This window comes from Clarias gariepinus, chromosome 2, assembly GCF_024256425.1.
Source record: "Clarias gariepinus isolate MV-2021 ecotype Netherlands chromosome 2, CGAR_prim_01v2, whole genome shotgun sequence".
Taxonomy (NCBI): domain Eukaryota; kingdom Metazoa; phylum Chordata; class Actinopteri; order Siluriformes; family Clariidae; genus Clarias; species Clarias gariepinus.
Window position 1 is genome coordinate 23,124,192 of NC_071101.1, and position 24,521 is coordinate 23,148,712.

General features: G+C 40.7%; 1 protein-coding gene across 1 annotated transcript in view; it reads right to left on the reverse strand.

The window, feature by feature from the left end:
• The window catches only part of LOC128540563 (uncharacterized), a 51,283-nt gene extending 27,058 nt beyond the window's left edge, over positions 1-24,225 (reverse strand). Inside the window, exons 1-6 of the mRNA XM_053510727.1 lie at positions 23,718-24,225; positions 22,626-23,479; positions 13,263-13,328; positions 10,437-10,545; positions 7,834-8,087; positions 7,621-7,711 (exon numbers count right to left, since the gene is read on the reverse strand). Coding sequence (XP_053366702.1) covers positions 7,621-7,711; positions 7,834-8,087; positions 10,437-10,545; positions 13,263-13,328; positions 22,626-23,479; positions 23,718-24,225 — 1,882 coding nt within the window. The remainder of the gene's footprint in view (positions 1-7,620; positions 7,712-7,833; positions 8,088-10,436; positions 10,546-13,262; positions 13,329-22,625; positions 23,480-23,717) is intronic.
• Between the last annotated feature and the right edge of the window lie 296 nt (positions 24,226-24,521).

A 24,521-nucleotide genomic window follows, 5' to 3' on the forward strand; every position in this document is an offset into this window, starting at 1 on the left:
TCTTAAGGAACGTGGTGAATTATAGCGTATCAGAAGACTGGTTAGGTATGTGGGAGATAAACCATTTAAAGCCTTGTATGTAAGTAATACTATTTTGTAATTAATTCTAAATTGAACAGGTAACCAGTGCAGGGATGATAATATAGGTGTTATATAATCATATTTTCTGGATCTAGTGAGAACCCTGGCAGCTGCATTTTGGACTAACTGTAGCTTGTTTATTGAGGATGCAGGACAACCATCATTACAATATATGCATTACAATAGTCCAGTCTGGAGATCATGAATGCATGAACTAGCTTTTCTGCATCAGATACGGATAGGATACTCCTAAGTTTGGCAATATTTCTGAGATGGAAAAGGCTGTTTTTGTGATATTGGAAATATGATTTTCAAAAGACAAGTTACTGTCTAATATTACACCCAGGTCTTTTACTGTTGGGCTGGTAGTAACAGTACATCCTTCTAAACGCAGGCTGAATTGTGAAAGCTGTTGTGTGCTGGTTTTTGGGCCGATGAGTAATATCTCTGTCTTATCTGAATTTAGTAAAAGAAAGTTATTGGTCATCCAATTTTTTATGTCCTGGACACACTCGGTTAATCTAGACAACTTGGGTATTTCATCTGGTTTTGTTGGGATATATAATTCGGTATCATCAGCATAACAATGGAAACTAATACCATGCCTTCTAATGATGTTTCCCAAGGGAAGCATGTATATTGAGAACAGCAGAGGTCTAAAACTGACCCTTGTGGGACCCCATATTTCACTGGCATTACACCAGACAGTTCTCCATTTAGATCTACAAAATGGTATCGATCAGAAAGGTATGATCTAAACCATTTTAATGCCTGCCCCTGAATACCTATATGATTTTGTAGGCGATCTATGAGAATATTATGATCTATGGTGTCGAATGCAGCACTAAGATCAAGTAAGACTAGTATTAAAATGCAGCCTTGGTCTGAAGCTAAAAACAAGTCGTTCGCAATCTTACTGTAACTAATGCAGTTTTTGTACTATGATGGGGCCTGAAACCTGACTGAAATTCTTCTAGGATGTTGTTTTCCTGCAAGAATGTGCATATTTGAGCTGATACTACTTTTTCTAATATTTTTGATATGAATGGAAGATTTGAAATCGGTCTGTAATTTGTTATATCATTCGTGTCCAAATTAGATTTTTTAAGACGCGGCTTAATAACTGCCAACTTGAAAGGTTTAGGGACGTGACCTAGACATAATGAAGAATTAATAATGTTTAGAAGTGGCTCTCCAACCGTATGCATCACTTATTTTAATAATCTGGTTGGTATTGGGTCTAACAGGCACGTTGTTGATTTAGCTGAGGTGATAAGTTTATACAGCTCTTCCTGTCCTATACCTGTAAAGCACTGAAATTCTAAATGTGAAGCTATAAGCTGAACTTGATCGTGAGATACTATTAGAGGTTGAACCTTATTTTCTTCCTGATACTATTGATTTTTTCATTAAAGAAGTCCATAAAGTCTTCACTTCTAAACTGTGATGTGATACTCTCTGCAGGCATCTTAGGTTTTGTTAGGCGAGCCACTGTACTAAATAAGAACCTGGGATTGTTTTGGTTTCTTGCTATCAGTTGGCTAAGATGCTTGGTCCTAGCAGTTTTTAGGGCCTGTCTATAGCTGCACATACCGTCTTTATACGCAATTCGAAAAACTTCTGATTTAGTTTTCCTCCATTTTCGCTCGAGGTTACGGGTTTCTCTCTTTAGGCCGCAAGTATGACTATTATACCACGGTGCAAGTGATTTATCTCTGACTTTTTTTAATCTGATGGGAGCAACAGTGTCTAATGTACTGGTAAAAATAGTGCCCATGCTGCTAGTTACCTCATCTAGATCGTCTGCATTTAGGGGTCCAATAAGAATTTGGGACAGATCCGGCAGATTACTTGTAAATCTGTCTTTAGTAGTCGGACTCATATTTCTAACAAATTGATAATGTGGGGAGACACAGCTAATCTGTTCTACGGGTAGAGTATATATCATGAGGTGATGATCTGCGATATGATCACTTTGAGGTAAGATCTCTATATTAGAGACATCTATACCATGAGATATAATTAAATCTAGCGTATGATTAAAGCGGTGAGTTGCTCCATTTATATTTTGTTTAACCCCAAAGGAATTTAATAAATCCATAAATGCGAGGGCTAAAGTGTCGTTAGCATCATCTGCATGAATGTTAAAGTCTCCCACTATTAACACTTTGTCAGAGTTAACCGGTAGGTCTGATAGCAGATGTCCAAATTCTTTAAGAAAATCGACATATGACCCTGGGGGTCTGTACACGGTGGCCAGAATAAAATATAGCGCGGGTTTATTATGTATTTTACTGAGTGCGACATTAATGATGAGCACTTCAAATGAGTTAAACCTGGGCCTTATTTTCTAAGTAACAGTGAGTACATCATTGTAGATAGTGGCCACACCACCACCACGACCAGTTAGACGGGGCTCGTGCTTATAGAAATATCCTGACGGAGTAGACTCATTCAGACCAATATATTAATTTGGTTTAAACCAGGTTTCGGTGAGGCAGAGTGCATCAAGGCAATAATCCGAGATAATTTTATTAACAATAAGTGCTTTAGGCGCAAGGGATCTAATGTTGAGAAGTCCAAACTTTAGAGGTAGATTTTGATTACTTATTTGGCCTTTTTCTGGTTTTATGGTTATCAGATTGTTTCGGGCAGATTTAACAAATTTATTCTTTTTTCTCACTATTCGGGGAACAGACAAAATTTCCATAGGACAAGCTATGTGTGTGCGTCTATCAGTATGGTGAGTTGTGATGTGGCTAATGTGATTGGAATCTACGGTATGACCAGTCAAATGGTTCGTAATGTCCTGGAGATGTTGTCAGAGAGGACCGCTGCTCCAGCTCTGCTAGGGTGCAGGCCATCTGTGCGGTAGAGCCTAGGACGCTTCCAGAAAACATTCCAGTTATCAACAAAGGGTAATCTCTGTTGTTGACACCAAGATTGTAACCATTCATTAAAGGCAAATAGTCTACTGAACCTCTCGATTTCTCGCTGAAATGTTGGAAGTGGTCCAGATACGACGATTTTTGTCGTGGGTGATGTGCTGCGGACCTTCTCCTGCCAGGCTCCTGAAGTCCTTCTTTAGGATCTCCGTCTGCCTCAGCCTGATGTCGTTCGTGCCAGCATGAAAAACCACAGCTCGAATGTTCTTCCTCAGGGCCGCAGGCACCTGTGCAGCAACATCAAGAACACGTGCACCAGGTAAACAGCGAGTGTACGCCTTACCTTTAGCCGTGGTAGCACGCACGTGTCGGACGATGGAATCTCCGATGACCAGCGGGTCGTGTGTCGTCTCGCGGAGAGAAGCGAAGCGGTTTCAGGTCAAGATCTCGAAGACTGGTGGTGGCGGAGAAGGAGAGGTCCTCGCCCGGGGCTTGGCGCGCGTCTTCCACTGCTGCAGTATCCAGGCCTCGTGGTATCCCGGCGCCGGGGTAAAGGAAACCTGGGCCGGCTGCGTCCTCGGTGCGTTGGACCTGGGCAGAGAAGCACGCGTCGGTCCGCGATGATTCCAGCGTGGCTTTTCGCTGCTGTAGCCGGGCCAGCTTCACCTGTAGGTCGCGGATCAGCTTCTCCACGGCCTCCAGCTCCAAATCCACTGAGTGCAGCTCCAATGTATCCTCACCTGCACACAGAGGCAGAGACGCAACCGACATGGTGTCTAAAAATAGAAATAACCGGTGTGAAAAAGCGTAAACAAACTTGTGATAGCCGGGCTAACGGGTTAGCGATGGTTTAGGTTTAGGTTTAGTTTATTTATATAGCACATTTAAAACAGCTGCGAGACTGACCAAAGTGCTGTACATCCACATCATAAAAAGGCTAAAAGTACACGATACACACAAAACTAATAAACTAGTAGGCACAGTAGCGCTTAGTAGGCCATGGAAAACAAATAGGTTTTTAAAAGGAACTAGGAGCCATTCGGATATCAATTGGCAAGTCATTCCAAAGACAAGGCCCAATAACCGAAAAAGCACAGTCACCTCTACGCTTCTCAGGGGGGTATGGTGGTGCAGCAATTCAGATAAGTAAATGGGTGCTTGCTGGTGTAACGATTTAAACACAAATAGTAAAATTTTAAAATAAATTCGGAAGTGAACAGGCAGCCAATGAAGGGCTTTCAAAAGCGGAGTCACATGATCCCTTTTTTTCTTTTTCAAGAGAAATTTAGCAGTGGCGTTCTGGACCAGTTGAAGACAGGCGATTTGAGATTTAGAAATACCATAATAGAGAGAGTTACGATAGTGCTAATGGAAAGCTGGCTAGAAGCGGTGTGCTGCAAAACAATTAAAACTTATACGATATAAACTTATACGAAAACGATATAGCACGCGTTTCGAGTGAATATATTATAAGATAGTATAAAATACTTATCTGTTATATGTTTACTCTTCGTAAGGGGACGAAAAAGTTGAAAAATTAGTCAGTCTGGTTATAGAATAACCTGAGGAAGAAGACTCTGACACTTATAAGGAAGAAGACCCAGCTAAAGTTGTGGTCTCCTTTCAATCTAAAAGTGGAACCAAACCCTAACCCTAAATGCCATAACCCATGAATGACATCAAGTCATGTTTTCAACTTTTCCTCACAGACTCCAATGTAGCCATTGTCATGAACATGACAAACCTGGAGGAGAGAAGTGTTGTAAATAAAAATAAATTCTGGATCTGACCAGAGCATTGGATGATCATGGAATCAGAAGACTCAGAGCCATGGTTCAGCTGGAGAAGATAATTTTAATTTGCATGCATGCGTCAATCAGTCAGCCGGGGCAATGAAATCCAAACATAAATGGCAAAACACCCATTTTATACTACGATGTAAACATCAACCCAAGGCCAAAAAAGGAAAAACAATGGAAGAAAAATACAATCAAGGTTAAAAACATCATGTGAGAACTAAGTAAACAAGGACACTTATAAAGATTACGCTGACATAAATTCATTATTAATGATTGTGCCATATTCATATCAAATATTAACAAAAATTAGAAATAAATCCCTTAATTCCCCCCTGTGAATGCCCTAAAAGCATTCATAAAGCAAGCTTACTCTCTCGAAACATGACTTACTGTACAATCTGTAACCACTGGCCAGGCGATTACTCGGTTACATTTTCCACAACGGAATAGGACTTACACTTCTAACCCACGTACCGAGCATAAAATAAGAAAAAGGTCACGTCAAATGTAGGCATTAGGCCTAGAAGTCAACATTATTGTAGTTTGAGTGTGTTTTACGCTTTTAGAAACACACAAACAACAGCAACGAATAGCCACATACGCTGACAGAAGAATGAAAAGGAAAACCAAGAAAGCTAATAGAATTTCACGGCCATACTGTATATCCAACAGGAACCTAGCCAGGCCCCCAGGTCATCACTGTTAAATTGATCAATATGTATAACATGATCACGTAACTCCTCTAAGTTTTTAATGTACTGAGTTAGGTTTAAGGATAGGGTCAAAAATGTCCTTAAAACATTCAGGGCCTACAACTGCACAGGTACAGTACCCCCCCTGTTGCGCTAAGATGTAATCTCAAGCAACTAGATTTTGCAAAATCATCATGCGATGTGATTATAGTGTGGTAGATATCACAACTAGGGCTTGGGCAGTGTCATTAGCCAATTTCTTAACTTCATGAGATAAGATACGGATCTGATCCAAACTAACCATAATACCATAATTAGGAATAAGAGCGCCAAGTGATCTACTCTAGAAAGTCTCACTGCATGTAAAATATTCGACACATGAACGAGGGTCATTAGCTGCGAATGATATGACCGTAAAAGGACTATTCTTCTTAAAGGAGCGTGTATGAAGTTGATAACTCACGGGGCACTTCTGTTCATTACTACTAAATGTAAAAATAGCATCAACTTCAGAATCGAAAGCAATGTCTGACAGCAGCTTATCTGTCACAGAAAAAGGAATTTCAGATTGATTGATTGAGTCCACAAAGGACTGATATCTCTGCTTCGTTGGTACGAAGCAGGGATATCAGTCCCACGGGAGAGTCCCATACATGATTTTCAACACACCATGGAAATTTTGTCAAGGTAATGACGTCAGTTACACTATGAAAGGTAAAAAAAAAGGTCTGATTACAGACTTCCACCCCTGGAGAGCAACACTGAGTGGCGACTGCTTGAGTTACATTATGACACGTACAGTAGTAATGTAGAATTCTGATACATTAATATGCAATAAAGCACAAGTGTCACAGACTGAAATAGCATGTCTTGACCACGAAATGCCAGCAGAGACACTCACTGGATGAGGAATGCAGACTTCACAGCCTGCAGAGGGAGCCATGTCAAATATCCGTGGCCGTGTGAATTGCATGCGAATGGCGTACGGCGTAGTCCCCCCTCCCTCTCCTGACAAAAAGGCGTGTCAAGATTTTACAGTAAACGCGTCCATTCAAGCCCTATTTATTCATTTACCTGGTTCCACCACTAGATGGCGCTTTGTTCTCAAGGACATGTTAATACAAGCCAGCAATTTAGCTGCACTGAGTTGCAATCATGTGATTTTAACAACCCACCCCCACCAAACTGACGCAACCAAACTGCACTAAAGAGATGAAGATGGCGGCTTAATGGACTATTCGAGGTAAGTGGTGTTTTATTTTATAAAAATTAGTTTGGGGTAGTTTACAGTTTATTTCCCAGTTTAGTTTTTTATTGGCATTTTTGAAAATCACTGGCAGCACTAGTAGCGGTCAGATGTGACTTTAGATAACTTAATGATCTGCTTCAGTACTCTGTAAGTTATAGTTTGGCCTCAAAGATGAACTAATGCTTATATACGAGCATAAATATAAATCACTTAACCTATTTGTATGAAAAGCGAATTAAGTAAATTCTCACTTAATTGGTTTAAGTTGGGATGTGTGGAATACTGGGTGGATCCGGAGCGCCGCAGGCAGCTAGAGCCGGTAGGTGACAGGGTTTACACGGAGGATAATGCGATAAGGTCTGATGAATCTAGGCGAGAGCTTCTGTGATTCAGTGTCGAGGTGGAGGTTTCTGGTGGAGAGCCATACCTTATCACCTCAACCCTAGTCTCAAAATCAGCAGGACTGAGGGTGAAATGACGAGAAGATGGGCAGGTCAGAGCGTTTAGGGGTGCTGCAACCATATTGTAGTCCCAGATAAAGCGACGGTAGAAATTTGCAAACCTGAGAAATCGTTAAAGTTGCTTGAGGGTCGTGGGTAGGGGCCAATGATGCACAACTTCCAGTTTCTGCGGGTCCATGGCCACACCCTGGGGTGAGATGACAAAGCCCAGGAACGTGGTGGAGCGCTCGTGAAAAGCGCACTTTTCCAACTTACAGTACAGTTGATGGGCTAGCAATCTCTTTAGGACCGCTCTGACATGTTGAGTGTGTTCTTCAGCTGTGCGGGAGTAAATAAGGATGTCGTCTAGGTATACGAATGCCCACTGGCCTAACATGTCCTGGAGGACATCGTTTAAAAATTGTTGGAAAGCATTGCATTGTAAATTGCAAAGTCCAAAGGGGATGACAAGACCTTCGTAGTGTCCGGTAGGGGTGATGAAGGCAGTCTTCCACTTATCGCCCTCTCTGATGCGCACCAAGTTGTAGGCGCTCTGGAGGTTCAACTTTGTGAAAATGGTGGCACCAGAGAGTACGTCCAGGGCTGAGTTGGGAAGAGGCAGTGGATGTTGCTCTTTGATGGTGATGTTATTGAGCCCTCAATAGTCGACGCATGGGCGAAGTTCACCGCCTTTTCTCTCCACGAAGAAGAACCCCGTGGCGGCAAGTGAGGAGAAGGGCCTGATGGTGCCCTTCTGATGGTGGCGGAGAGTGGAGTAGAGGTGGCCACGGGGTGGAATCGTGCCTGGCTGAAGGTCAATCGCCAGATCGTATGGGCAATGAGGAGGCAGATGTGTGACGTGTTGTTTTCAGAAGACCTCAGCCAGGGCCCGATAGGCGGTGGGGATGACGTTGGTGTCGACGTCGAGAGCCTCTGACTACCTAGAGCACGTCCCAGCCGAAGCCCGCAGGCAGAGTCCAGAGTTCTTTAGAGTCCACTGAAGAATTCGGTTCTGTGTCCAGGAAATGAGAGGGTCATGTTGGATCAGCCAGGGATGTCCCAGAATGATGTGCGGTGGTGAGATGGTGGTGAGATGGAACTGGATCTGCTCATGATGTTGATTGATAGAGAGGGTGACCCAAAATATTTTTTTCTTAGTTTTCTTAGAACTTCATTAAAAGACAAACTTGGGAGGAGTGAAATGTGAGGAATCTCAGTGGAGAATGACCTGACTCTGCCCACTACTGAATGTTAGATTGTGCTAAGGTGGGTTCTTTCGTCCTGCCAGCGCGCAAATGTGTTTGTGTTAAAGCCACCTCAGACAAACCTGACGAAAGCAGGAGTACACACACACACACACACACACACACACACACACGCACACACACACACACCGGTGGCACTTTAGCCGTTAGTGATTCAATGTTGTCTTGTAAATAGCTGATTAGGTTTCACAGCATTGCAACCATCTTTTTAGAAAGCGCATGGGGCCGTTTATGGGGCGGGGCATCGTTAACTGCGTCATCGCGGGAGATCACATCCTGTGCACGGATCGTGCATGGACTTGTCATGGTTCTGTCATGGACCTATCATGCTCCAAGCGGCTGTTTAACTGTTTGACTGTTTGGCTCCCAAGTGTCACAGACTGAAATGGCATGTCCTGACCACGCAATGCCAGCAGAGACACTCACTGGATGAGGAATGCAGACTTTACAGCCTGGGTACAGTGTGTTCTGAGTTAATGTAAACAAAGCATGGAAAGTGTTTCTCTTATCTGAATCAGCACCTGACACTTTTTAATATCATCAGAAGAGCGAATCTGAGTGAAAGTGTCCCAAATGTCAGTTTCCCTATTGTACAATTTGAGAATTTCCCACCACGTATTAACATTACCAACAGCTACGCTCCCTGCATTAAAATCAATAACATTAGTATACCATGGGTAACCAATGTATGTCAAATTTTGTTGATACTTATTAAAGAACACTCTGACCTTGATTTTTAGAATACAACTGATATGTTCTTACTTTTTGACAATGTAATACAGGACATGAATTAATGGTTATGGCATATGCTGAACAAGTAATGGCCTTTACTTTGCTCTCCCAGGAGGCGGGAACCCCGATGTATCCTGTAGCAGACTCGTAGTTATCGTGGTTATCAGCTTCTCCAACTTTCGGATTGCCTCACTTGGTTGTTCCTGCAAAAACACACACACACTCGCGCGCGCACACACACACAAAAGATAGCAGAATCAGGTAGTAAACACAGAGATGGTACGGCTTTTTCTTTTCTCTCTCTCTGTGAGTTATTCAAATGAAATCTTCTGAACCCTGTGTTTTTTTCCTACGTTATTCTATCTACTAATATCTACGTTTTTTTTTTTTTTTTTAACTGGCAATAATTTAGGATCTCCACCATGTGACCATTTTTCCCTTCCTACCTTGGGTCCTGTCCACTGAGAGAAGTAGGGAGCGCTAACCGCATGTTGGTGAAAAGGGAACCAACGCGGCCTAAACGCCATTGGATCCTTTCAAAGCTTATCTCCCAGAGCCACCCAAAACGGCCCTATTTAGGAGGTAACACCACTTTTTTCTGTGAAGCATAATTCCAGGTCTTATGTCCCTGACATAAAACTGCTTAATCGGTTACTAAAAGAACTTGAAAAGGTCCTTTCCATTTCGCCTCCAATGGCCCAGCAGTGTGATTTTTGATCATTACCCACTGTCCTGGTACAATGGCATGGCCTCCCTTTTCAGGTGAGGTCCATGCCTCTGAGACACGCTGCTGAGCAGCACTGACTGCATCAGTGAGCTCTTCACAATACTTCAACAGCGCATCCGAGGTCAGATGAATATCTGCCTGTCTCAAATCAAGTGTGCCTGGCAAGGCCATGTTATGATCTCATATGGACTGAGACCACTCCCCCTTGTAGGAGATGACCGAATGCTGCACAGAACAGCTGGTAGTGCGTTTACCCATGACACTCCACTCTGATGAAGGACAATTGTAGCTTTAGTGTCTGGGTTTGACGTTCAACCTGCCCAAAAACTGGGGCCTGTAAGGGCAGTAAAGCTTCCACTGAACGTTTAACAACTTCATGACTTCCTGCACAACCTGTCAAGTGAAATGAGTTCCACGATTTGAATGAATGCATTCGGCAATTCCCCAAAGAGGGAAAAAGTCCTTGTCTAGTGATTTTGCAGTGGGCAGAGCTGTGCCTGTTTTAGTTGGGTAGGCTTCAACCCAGGGAGAAAATTGGTCAACCACCACCAACACATCTCGTTTACCTTGACATGGAGGAAGGGTGATGTAGTCGACCTGCAGGTGTTTGAAAAGACCTGCTGGCGCTGGAGTGTGAGCTGCAGGAGTTGGCACTCCAGCTGCACTGTTGTTGGCCTGACACAGAACACAGCGTTTAATGACATCAGATGCATGACCTATTGGAGTCACATCAGCAATTTGTTCATAATGCTTATTTAGAGTATCTATTAGAGCAGCAGAATATTCAGCAATATGTACATCAAGATCAGTTGTTCCTATCGCGGGCTTGCCTTTCCTCCATGGCACCCGAAAGGGTCTGCCAAATATAATTTCATGTGGTGACGTGCACGTCTTTTCTTGGTGTCATTCTCATTTCATCTAAAACAGCAGGTAACAAATCAACCAAGTTTTTACTTCCAATAGTTTTTATTGCTTTAGTCAATTTTTCTTTTAGTGTCTTATTTGTTCTTTCTACTATATCTGATGACTGTGAATGAAAAGGAATGTGGAAATGCCAGGACAGTGAAAGATATTTACACAAATTCTGAGTTACCTGTGATGTAAAAGGTGTTTCTTTATCTTAAGTTAATAGCATGAGGCACGCCATAACAAGGTATTATTTCTTTCGCTAGGACTCGGGTCACCACCTTTGCATTCTCTTGAGCACACGGGAAAGCTTCCACCCACATGAAAAACCTGTCGACCAAAACCAGAAGATATTTGAATGGGCCACATGCAGGCATATGAGTAAAATCAATTTGTCATTGTGAAAACGGAGCAGTAGGTAATGGAAGACTTTTGTGTTTACCTAAACCCTTTGTCACATTGTTCTGAGCACACACCAAGCACCTAGATATTTATGAATCAATTGTTTTAAGCATTTTAGCTATGCAAAATAAAAAAAATTTATATCTTCCTTAACCCCCCTTAAGTTTCACGGTGTTACACATCACGCACGCGGAACAGAAGACAATAAGACGACAGGCACAATACTATAAACCATAAAAAGCAACGTAGACACCTTAAGCTTGCGAAAAAGAGGAATCATTCGGTGTGGCTGAAGCTTGTAAAGATAATAAATCTAAATCGGGAATCAAAGAGCTAGCAAGAGAACATGTATTGATCAGATCAGAATCGGAGTCAGGAAAGAAAATCTGTTTTTGGGCCGCTTTAGCAATACGGTCAACTAGCGAATTACCTCACACTTCTGTAGAGTCACCAGAGGAATGAGCCGTAGTTTTTACAATAGTGAGAGTACTAGGTAGATGGCATTCGTCTATTAAATCCTGAACAAGAGAATAATGAGAAATAGGCTTACCCTCAGCAGAACGAAAACCCCTGGATTGCCAGATGCAGCCAACGTCGTGGGCTATACCAAAAGCGTAACGTGAATCAGTGTATATAGTGACATCATTTACTTTGGAAACAACACACGCACGAGTTAGAGCAAAAAGTTCAGCTGCCTGAGCAGACAAGAAAGGGAGAGAATAAGCTTTAACGGTTATATTTGGCAGCGCACACACAGCATATACACAGAAAAACGTCCCGTCATATGGTTTCCCGTCATATGGTTTATGGCTACAAACATAGTGTCACCAGTTGTTAATGGGGTAGAACACAGATCAGGATGTATACTAGTGGAATGAATAATCTCTGAACAACAGTCATGATCTGTGTCTATTAGCGTGTCGTCCTGTGCATTGATCAAGCGCGCCAGAGCATATCTGAGGATGTCAAAAGAAGAGGTCTCTTTTTTTATCTCTTTTTACTTCAAAGAATAATCTTATACCCAGACTGTCTCTGAGCCGTCATGTGTTGTGTTCTGGGTTCTGTAGCACCTGTTTAACCTGATGTGGAGAATACAAAATTCAAGGATGAGAGAGAACAATTTTCTCAGCATCTTGTACCACAGACGGCCACAGCCCTGAGACAGGCGGGAAAACCTTGTGCCACAGCATCTAAAGTTTTAGATAAGAAAGCACATGGTCTCACCCCCCTCCATGCTCCTGTGCCAATACAGCAAAAGCGGTGCCCCCATGCTCACAGGCATAAAGATGGAACAGATTTTGATAGTTAGTCAGGCCCAGTGCTGGAGTGGAGCATAGGGCCTTTTTCAGTTCCTGGTATGCCTCAATTATGTCAGCAGTCCATGTCAGAGGCTGTTGGAGTGGATCGTTGTGTGAGATGGCTGTCCTGATGCGTTTGTTGTAGAATGAGCAGTTAGGAATCTACTGACGACAGTAGTTGACCAGTTCCAGGAAAGCCATGAGAGCATGTTTAGTGCTGGGGCATTTTTCTTTGGCCTTGGGAGAGTTCAAAACCCTGGTATTTTACAGTGTCTCTGCAAAACTGTAATTTAGTCTTTGATACCCAGAAACCCTTCTGTGCCAGGTGTTTCAGGAGACAAATGGTGGCTTCTTCGCAGACAGCAGGCGAAGCAGCGGACACCAATAAATCATCTGCGTATAAAAGGACAACAAAATCAGTGGGGAGAGTTAAATCACCAAGTGCATCTCTTACTACAGCTGAAAAAAACAACAAGCTAGTCAATCTGCAAAGACTAGGTCAACTAACACCCCTGTGGGTGAAGGCGAACAATGGCTGTGTTTGCTCTTTCACAGGAACACTGAACAAGGCAAAGGTCAATACTAGAGAAATGTAGATGATGACAATGTATAGAGGAGACAATGGACAGCACAACAGGCGCAACAGGGATAATTATGTCTTTTTTTTTTTTAAAGAATTTACATATGGTTTAACGACACCCTGCTTGAGCAGTGAGCTTAAAACTTCATCTATTCCTGTGGCCTTGGCCTCCGAGAGTGGATATTGTTTGATGTACAGCTACCTACCTCATCCTTGTTTTCAGCCCACAGACTGCTCGGCACACATTCAAGGGCAGCAGGAAAAGAGCTGTTCTGTGAAGAGAGAAAGCAATTATTTTACACGCATATTTGTAAGGTGGGAGGAAGGAACTGAATCAGGCACTTCAACAGTGAGTTTCGCACCAGAAAAAGAACATGTGTAGCCTGCTCAATAAATTGCGACCTAACAGATTAAAAGGACAATCAGGCATACAGACAAAACGGTGAGAGAAATGAATTCCCTTAACTAAAGGACATGTTACAGTTAACTGAGGAGTGAAATAATTTCATTGAGCAACCTCTTCAATTCCTACAGAGCTAATACTTTTATTCGAGAGCGGTCCCTCATAATCACGACCCAAAGACGACATTGTAGCTCCCGTATCCACCAAAAACACAGAACCACCTATACACAATTCAATAAAGGGTTACTGATTAACCTGAGGTGACTCGAAAGTACAAAGTAACATCGAGGGGCTGGAACTCTGCGGGCATCCCTATGCATCATATACTCCCACCTGCATCCCTGAGAAGGGATTGGGTCTATATTGTTGTTGTTGTTGTTGTTGCACTCTCTGCGGCGGCTGCTGGGAAGGCTTAGGAGAAAACACCTCATTAGAATCATGCCACAGACCATCATTCAATTGGTTATACACATTTTGTTCACCACGTCCCTCATCTCGGCCCTTGTGCGACATTTACGAGCCCAATAACCTTCTTTATTACAATAATAACAATTACCTGATCTACGGGGTGCACTCTGACCCTGCAGACATCCTCTACCTCTGTATCCTTCACTCTCCACAAACAGACATGCCGCTTGTTTACTTTTTTAAATACCATCTCCATTGTTCTCACACGCTCGGCTAATCTATTAATAGTTATTGTAGAATGATCTGACAATTGAAACTTTAAAATTTCACAATTTCTGGTCAACAATTATTCAAGAATGTGGTAAGGAAGAGTGGGTTAGGCTCTGCCTCAGGTAGATGGGCATACAGTATCACCCAAAAGGGTCCAAGTCTCTCTGAACATCTTAAGAAACTTTAGACAAAGTTTGTTCTTTTCTTGTCTACAATTAGTTACCTGTGACAGATGTTGACTTGCTTGTTGACGTGCGAGAAGATAGGCAGTTAGCTAATTTTTAAAAGTTTCATAACCTCATTGGAATTACCCCAAAGGAAGTCATATTTCTTCTTTTTTCGTCGTCCCCTGTTTCACCACTAGAGCCCATTTGTCTGTCTTAGGGTCTAAGCATTTTACCGTTTTTATCAAATCAGCCTCATCGTACCCATCTCCCAAAACCGATTGCAAAATAAAGTGATAATCCGCACCCACGAGCTGACTGTGCCTAGAAGCCTTTATCAGCATATCAACAAAATGCAAAGGATTGTTGGGAGAAGGGAGTATCTTAATAATGTCCTTCAGTGTGCTTACGGATGGTGGACGGATTTTTGGATCCTTTGGTCCCATGGAGAAAACAAACGCAATGTTTTCTTATCGAGGTTTGAGGCGAGACCTCTCATCGGGTTATCATCATCCTCACCATAAGTATCCTCGGGATCATCGGTAAGACGGCTGTCATGAGTTCGTCCTGACACCCTCTTGGGAGTCTTTTCCTTTCCTGAGGCACACCCTTCCGGCGAAGGTGAGCACGGTCAGCAGCTCACAAAAGGATTTCGGTACTTGTGGTCTTATTGCCCAGTTTATAAATCTGATTTATTTTGCAACAGAAATAACCAATATCTTTAACAAACAACACACAAAGACAACAAGTAGCGGGCAACAAAATACAGCTTCCACACTTATGCTTTAGTTCAAGGAACCTTTTAGAAGCGAGCGCGCATTATACTAGCGTAAAAGCCACAAGACAATCCTCCCCCTTATGTGGTCCCGACAAACCAAAAAACCAGGGAAGCGTGCTTGCTCTTTTCTTATAGAGAAAAATAAATACCAGCACTCACCTGATTAGTGATATCCCGGAGAGAGCCCCCAGATTGTAAGGATTTCTTGTTTTTTGGTAGACCCCCTTTGGTCTACTCAGTGCTCCGCCTGTATTCGGCTGTCCCGCCTGAGCTCAGGGAACTCCTCAATGAAACACACAAGTCAGTGCTCAGTGAGATGTTCAAAGTTTATTGTGGAAGACAGGAGTATATATACAGTGGTGTGAAAAACTATTTGCCCCCTTCCTGATTTCTTATTCTTTTGCATGTTTGTCACACAAAATGTTTCTGATCATCAAAAACATTTAACTATTAGTCAAAGATAACATAATTAACCACAAAATGCAGTTTTTAAATGATGGTTTTTATTATTTAGGGAGAAAAAAATCCAAACCTACATGGCCCTGTATGAAAAAGTAATTGCCCCCTGAACCTAATAACTGGTTGGGCCACCCTTAGCAGCAATAACTGCAATCAAGCAATTGCGATAACTTGCAACGAGTCTTTTACAGCGCTCTGGAGGAATTTTGGCCCACTCATCTTTGCAGAATTGTTGTAATTTGGCTTTATTTAAGGGGTTTTCTAGCATGAACCGCCTTTTTAAGGTCATGCCACAACATCTCAATAGGATTCACGTCAGGACTTTGACTAGGCCACTCCAAAGTCTTCATTTTGTTTTTCTTCAGCCATTCAGAGGTGGATTTGCTGGTGTGTTTTGGGTCATTGTCCTGCTGCAGCACCCAAGATCGCTTCAGCTTGAGTTGACGAACAGATGGCTGACATTCTTCTTCAGGATTTTTTGGTAGACAGTAAAATTCATGGTTCCATCTTTCACAGCAAGCCTTCCAGGTCCTGAAGCAGCAAAACAACCCCAGACCATCACACTACCACCACCATATTTTACTGTTGGTATGATGTTCTTTTTCTGAAATGCTGTGTTACTTTACGCCAGATGTAACGGGACACGCACCTTCCAAAAAGTTTAACTTTTGTCTCGTCGGTCCACAAGGTATTTACCCAAAAGTCTTGGCAATCATTGTGATGTTTTTTTTAGCAAAATTGAGACGAGCCTTAATGTTCTTTTTGCTTAAAAGTGGTTTGCGCCTTGGAAATCTGCCATGCAGGCCGTTTTTGCCCAGTCTCTTTCATTCTACAATAAATGATCACACTAGAGAGGTCCCTAATGCAGACAATGTAAAACTTTGTAAAAACATTAAAACTATGTAAAACAGCAAGAAAAGTTCCTATATCTATCATTGTAAAACTTTTTTAACAAATTTAAAATCTTTTGTGAAATAATAAAGACATACATTCAATTGAGTTAATAGGCACACTCCAGATAAGTACTGTAAGGTTTTATAATATTGTAGACATTGTAATCCAATACAAAGATTAGACCCCCTCACTGTACTTCTTCATGCCTTCTGTGGTAACACCTTCTTTATCCTGTATCCAGCCGAGGATACATTCAAATGGCTCTTGTCTGCTAGAACCCTTTTGTTTAATCAGGAGAATGCAAATGTATCTCCTCTCTTCTGTCTGTCTCCGGGTCCCTCTATGACTGACATGTTAATAACCAGTTCTTTTGATGTTCGGGACATAGCGTTTAAATGTGCTCTCTTTGCTGAGAATAAACAGAGATCTTCAGATATCATGCCTGCGTGTATATGTGTGTGTGTGGGTTTGTCTCTCCCGGTCGATCGGGCCCGGACCGGTAAGTGTATCAAGGTGCGGCGGACACAACAAGCTAAAACTCTTCTTCTCTAAGCTTATAACTTAGCTTGGATACTATTCTTCATCATTTTAAACCTAAAAAGTACCTAAGGTAATCGTTGCAGAATTCTGCAAATATTGTAAACATTATAAAAACCTAACCAGTAAAGTACAAAACACCAACACTTTTCTAAACTAAGTGCTTCATCTCAGAAACTTTTGAGGGGACTGTGTTGTCATGTGTGATAGGGTGCGGTTCCTTTAGGAGTTGTAACTTGCTGATGATGGAATCAATATAGGACCAGCTTTAGTCTATTGCATGGAAGAGAGCAGCTTGTTATTGTGGTTTCTTTTATCTTAAGCCATCTGATACAGTTCTTGTCTTTCTATTCAATTCAATTCAATTCAATTTTATTTGTATAGCGCTTTTAGCAATTTTCATTGCCGCAAAGCAGCTTTACATAGTCAAAAAAATTATTTAGGTTTGTATGAAATGTGAATTTGTATGAATTAAAATGGTCAGTTTGTCCCTGGTGAGCAAGCCGAGGGCGACAGTGGCAAGGAAAAACTCCCTGAGATGGTAAGAGGAAGAAACCTTGAGAGGAACCAGACTCAACAGGGAACCCATCCTCATTTGGGTGAAACAAAAAGCAGTAAATGATCTGCATTTATACAGTGTGTAGGGTGGGAGGCAGTTCAGCTATAATAGCTGATGTTAATTGAGAGTATTTCTGGAGTATCGTTGGTATGTGAGTTTATGTTAAGAGTAATTGAACTATATTTGATAGTATTTTGTGTTAAGCTCAAACTTTGATTCTTTATACAGGTGTGTCTTGCCATGTGTTTATTGGTTATACACAAATGTTATATTACTTATGTTACGGGGACATATTGTTATTTTGGTACATATTGTTATTATGTTGCTATCTATTTAGTATACAGTTTGAAATGTAAAAGATTTCAGATACTTTATTTACAGTTACAGTGCTTATTTCATATGCATCAGTGCAGATTTGTATGCAGTGTTGTTGCGTACATGCTTATGGTACACTAGTAATTATACAGTATGTGAAATATTTCTTTTTTTTTCATGTACTTAGATTTAATTTGTTCTTTTTAGTTTTACCCTACTTCCAGTCATCCATTAAATGGAGTGAACAGAAGATCTGCTTCAGCGTGGTGATTGGTAGAGGAGTTATCTGTCTGTCAAGGTATGCAGGGCGCATTGGGGTGGCAGAACAGGGACAGTAAACAGTGTGGACCACCACCAAGAAGTTACAAATGGCAGTGGTGTGGCTGAACTATTACATTTACAGACTCTTCACATAACTCCAAAACCAGGAACCTGCATAATTCCCTCGATCATATATTTCTTCAAGGTGTTATAACTATAATGTACTGTATGGGTAGGTGGAGGAATATACAGCAGGTATATGCCTCTGGAAATATTTTATTGGCTTCATGAAGGAAGTGAATTTGGGAACAGTGTGGAAATCCCAGGGTAGGCACTGTTGATGCTACGGGTGTAAACCCCATTATGTATTTAAGAGTGATTAAGAGTGCATTCTCCTTCTGCAACACAACACACAATGGTGTATACAAAGCCTGGAAAGTAATTAGCGCCTTTTAAACATTTTAGTATGTAGTCTAATATAATTATTTTTTACAGGTATGGTGAATCAGAAAAAATATTAAGAGCAAAATCTTGAAATTGTTCAGATTATTATAAATATATAAAAAAATAAAGTGTTTCTTGGTAGTCCTTGTTTCATTCTACTGGAACAACTTAAAGGCAGTGATGGAGACTAAATATTAGACTAAAAAAGACTCTTTGATGGAGTGAGAGATGAAAGTGAAACGGTCAAAGAATTATTAAAATAATTTAGATGAATTTAGATCTTAATTTAATGTCATAAAATGTCACAAGTTCTGACGTGTATCTTTCTTATTGAACTCGTTTACTCACGACTCGGACGTCCATGAATTCCTTTTGTTCCTCCGTTTATTTTTAACATCAAGAGTTCAACACTTCTCACAGTTTTCTTGCATAAATTCACTATGGTTACAACAACTATTACGGTTTTAGATTACAGTGTTCCCCACAACTTTCGCATCTTAACAACTTCTATCGTGCGTACTAGTCTTGCAACTATGCAATTATGGAATGACGTCACACACCAACTTACGATTATCATAAATTAATGCTTAACTAATAAAATTTAAATAAACACAACAGAATCATAAAAATGAAATATGTCTCTTACACTTTGATTTGGATTCTTTGATTTTTAAATGTTAATATGTTTTGGTTTCTTTACTCCTTTATTACAGTAATCTGAATATCTTTGAGTAGTGGCAAAATGACACATGAAATTCATATTGAACTGATCAACAAAATTACCACAAATCACTATATTTAAGTACATGACTTTGTTACTGACAAATAAAATATTCCAAATAAGGCCGGAAAATATAAACATTTAAGAAGCTGACACCAAAGAATTCTTACTTTTTTGAGTAGCTGTTCAAAAATCCCACCAGTGTTGTGGTCATTTGTCTACAAATTTTGGCCATTTAATGTACCTAATACATTGGGTCAGGGACACTCATCTAACTTCACATTCACTGACATCCTGGTAAACTTTTGGGGTTGAAATTAAGACTTTTATCTGGATACTGATGTATTTTACTTAATCTTTCACTTACTCATACCACTTATCCTGCAGAGGATCGTAGGGAGCCTGGAGCCTGTCCCAGGGGACTTGGGACACTAGAACCTACTTTTTGCAGATTTGGCCAGTACTCTACAAATCAGTTCCAATAAAATTTATTTTCCAATAAAAAGTATGTGCTTGGGCTTTGCCTGTGTCTTCTTCAGCCCGCATTGTCTTTGTCCCTGACACCTTTTACCGGTGCGACCGAATGACCGGCCCGTTCTGAACAGTTTATGCGCGGCTCTTCCCCTCGTGCGAGCCGCATTGTTACATACATATCCACAAATATTTTAACAACATACACTTATTACGAATTGCATTTTATACTGTAGTGTTTTACCACTGGAAAGATCTTGGAGAGACGAGTGAGCTTAATTGTTGCCCAATGCAATGGCTGGGAGAACTTTATTCATCACAATACAGCATGAGAAGCACATTCACTTGAAAACCACGCCATTCATCCTTAAGCATGTAATAGAGCATGGTTAGCACACATCCAACTCAACATATTCAATATATTCACATACAATTTGTGAATTACACTCAAAGTAATTATGAGGTCTGCTTTAAACCATTAAACATTTTAGTTCTATTTACTATATTCTACTGTATAGCTGGCGAAATACATTTTAGGCAGAGACATCTGCTGGGTCTTGTTAAATCGTTTTAAACGCCTCAATTCTGCCAAATCCCCCATCCAGGAAACCAGTTTGATAACTTCACACCTACATCAAAGGTGAGAAGAGGGATTTAAGTAACTTAGCGCTGTCGCGTTGTACAGTATATAATGTACAACACGCGTTTATCAGCCTTTCGATCAAAACGCTGCCTTTTGTAAAGTGAAAGTACGAGCCGCGGGTTTCCGCACGGCAACGAACAGCTTTATTTTAGTCATAAATTCACAATCAGCTATTATTTTCAGCCGTGGTCAAATAATGGATGAAATAATTATTTAAAGCTGGACACAAACAGCTAAAAACATGATTACTATTATTCTAAAAAGCCCGAAGCACTTTGTGTTCATAAAAGAATATTTACTTACAGTGGCGGTTCTACACTGAAATGCTCCCCGGGCAAGACTCCCTCCCGGCAGCCCAAGCCACCATACATCCCGTACGTCAAAACTTTACATTTTGTACACACCACACGTTTTATTGTAATAATACTACATGTCATTCCGTAACAGACCATTTTTTTCAAAAAATAAATAAACTACTCAAAAATAAATATACTCTGTACAAACTAAAATTATTTAAGAAAAAAATATTTAAAATTATTAATAATAATATACAATAATAATACAAAAATACAATAATGGGAATTGTATTGGTTTTAATGGTAAGTATAACAATGTCTGCTGGTATATGATGGATTCTATTGGTGGGTGGGATGGTAAATCCTATTGGAAAAGTGCCCAAAACACACTACAATAAGGAATTTTGTAGTAGTTTCACTGGAAAAAGTTAATGGTTCATAATGGTATTTAATAGAAACCATTAGAATTTCTGTGATGGTTTGTATATTAGGCTTTTATTGTGTTTTTTTTTTTTTTTTAGCAAGGTAAGCATAGCAATCATCGTAAGCAAGAAGGCTAACAATTAACCTAAGAGTTAACATTATGACATGAATACCTTAATTATACAAAGAGAACATTGTTGCTACCTTTATCTTTTGCCCGTTTCTCCTCATTTTCTTTTTTTTTCCAAAATTGGGCACCTGACAGCTTTGGCCTTTTTTTCTCCATCGCTGTGTTTACTTTGTAATGGACGATTCGACAATCAATAGATTTCCCATTCCCCAACGCTGTCACTCACAATATTGTTTTAGGCTAACTAATTATACACAATTCTTCGTGGTACTTGGTCCGGCTTTTAGATAAATTCCTTCCATGCGCCATCTGGTGGATATTCAGTGGAGCACAAAACATTTAAATCCTGAATGTTGCTTGCGGCAATTCGCGGCACGCCGCGCGCCAAATTGCAGCATCTCGCGGGAAAACATGTGCATTCTTAAGCATTTCACTTCATATACTGAGTGTAAATGTGTATGTGATGAATAAATTTGAAATTTATTATATTTCAGCTGGACTTGAGACCAGTAGTGATTTAGAAGTATTGCACAGATATTACAAGAAGAATGGTGATGTGTCATAATCCTGGCGTGTGTGTGTGTGTGTGTGTGTGTGTGTGTGTGTGTGTGTGTGTGTGTTTGTGTGTGTGTTTGTGTGTGTGTGTGAGAAATGGAACAGGCAGGAAGCAGTGCTGCTGGTCTGCCTGAAGCTGCTGGAGAAGAGTGGTTATGGTGGACCTAGGGCTGGGCGATATGGCAAAAAAAAAAAAATCTAGGTTTTTTCAAAAAGTTTGGCCAATTCACGATTTCGATTTCGATTTTTTTTTTAATGTGTAACTAGTCAACTTAAAACATTACAACAACATGACTGAAGTAACATTCTCTTTATAAGTAACTTGAAAAACCATCTGGTTAAGGAACATTGTATTTTTAATGGCCATGCCATAAATTAGTCAACAAGGTGTAAATAAATGTAAAAAACAAAAATACTCGAGTTAAATATTTTTTCAGTAGATTTAAATGAAATATGAAAGTAAATGTTGTGCAATTTAAATAAAAAATCTAATTCTTCTGAATATATAGTTAGAAAATAACCATTTTAACCAATGTAAACATTACATCAGTGAACTCAAAAAAGTTAAGCAAATTTACACCAGTAAATAATAATAAAATAACAGAACTTTGTAGACCATCGTGCAAACATAAAGCACGTTGTTGATAAGTCACATGTAGATGTTCTTTACAGGTTTCTTGAGAGGAAGACCAGTCTGTCTACTGTTTCAGGCTTTAGAGATGCTCTGTGACAGGTTATAATGTTTCCACCTGCACTGAACACCCTCTCAGAAGGGGCACTGGTTGCAGGAATACAGAGGTATTTTTTTTGCAAGTTTGCTGAGCCTGGGGAAGATTGCCTCATTAGTCTTCCACCATTGAAGTGGGTCTGTGTCTGAATCTACATCAGAAGACATCAAATAGGCTGTCATCTCGGCATTGACTTTGTCTTCCTCTGATTGAATGACAGGTTGTGATGCTGGTGTCGTTTTCTTAAAAAAGCTTCCTAAGGTTTTCTTCCTCTTGGCCCCAGCTTCTGTTCTTTGTTCTTCCTGCTCCACGTCCTGAGTCATCTGAACTGTTGTCTCAAGATTTTTGTCTGGCAACAAAGACGTCAGCTCTTTAACAACTTTTTGCTTGATTCCCTCTAACTTGTCATGTTTGATGTAAGTTGTACGGAACCTGGGATCCATCAGAGAAGCTACGTCGAGGAGTTCATCTGTGACAGCGTCGCTGTATTTGCTGTTGAGGTACAGCAGTTTTGTGCTTTTGATACATTTTGTTAAATCTGTGTCATCGTCTTGTGCTTGTAGAATGCTACTGTTGAAGAGATGGAGCACTGGTTTGAGGTACGAGACACTTACATATGCTTCACCTGACAATGCATCAGTGAACTCTTGCAGAGGGCTTACAGCTTTATTTATGGATTCCATGACATCGATGTCTTGCCACGTTGGAACAAGCTGCCGAGTTTTTTTATCAGAGCCAAGAACCCGAGCTATGGCTTTCTCCTGTTCTAAAACACGCTCGATCATCTTTTGTCTTGAACCCCACCTGGTGGGGGTCTCTGTAATGAGTTGATGAGAAGGTAGGCCGAGCTCAGCCTGTGCAGATGTAAGATCTCTTCTCTTTTTCCAGCTGAAGGAAAACGCACTTACAACCTTCTTGCACACTGCAACTGCACGGTCAACTCTGTGGTCTTTCACACCATGTTCTGTTAAAACAAAGCAACAAAAAATAGATTTGAAATAGCAGTTCACTGTACTTTGACAGAAATATTGTGAAGAGCTTCCTCCTTCATAACATGAATTTATAACCAACAAACTTATATTATGTGATTGGCACTGTTATTACAAAAGCAAAACATAATAATAATAATAATAATAATAATAATAAATTTATTAATGAAATAATATCTGAATATTATTAATTAAATTATTAATCATACTTACCAATGGCATTGTGAAGACGATGTCCAAAGCACTGAAGATGGGTCCACTCGTTTATCTTCATTGCTTTGTTCATGTTCGTTCCACTGTCAGTGGTCACGCACACCTGTCGATCCTCCACAAGCTTCCAAGACGCCAGCGCATCTTTAAGCCCATGACCAATTATTTCCCCAGTATGATCGTCAGGAAAATAACACGTCTGAAGGCAAAAACTTCGCAGTTTCCATTCTGCGTCAACGTAATGGGCTGTAAGGCTCATGTAAGGCTGAAGAGTACGACTACTCCACAAGTCAGTCGTCGTAGAAAAAAAAGATGCCTTTTTAAGCTGCTCCGCTACTTTTTCACGTGTTTCAGTGTACATTCGGGGAATAGCTACGTCTTTAAAATATTTGCGGCTCGGCAACTTGTATCTTGGATCAGCAGTGTGTAGCATTTTTATGAACCCCTGCTTTTCGATGGTGTATATGGGAACCATGTCCTTAGCGATATGAAACGCCACAGCATCGGTCATTTCTTTCCATCGGGGCGCCTTTTTATCATATGGAACGGAAGTGGAAAATGATACTGCTAATGACATCTGCCGTTTTGCAATTTTAGGTGGACCTTTTGCACTTGGACATAGCTTGTCTTCATCTCTTAACTTTGAGCATTCTTCCTATTTAACTTGGTGCCTTTGTCGCAAATGTTGGAATAAATTAGTGGTGCTGCCACTGCCGGTTGCAACTGACTTTCTGCATATTTTGCATTTGACAAAGGTTTGTTCGACGTCTGACCTCTCAAATCCGAACCATTTCCAAACCACAGAGG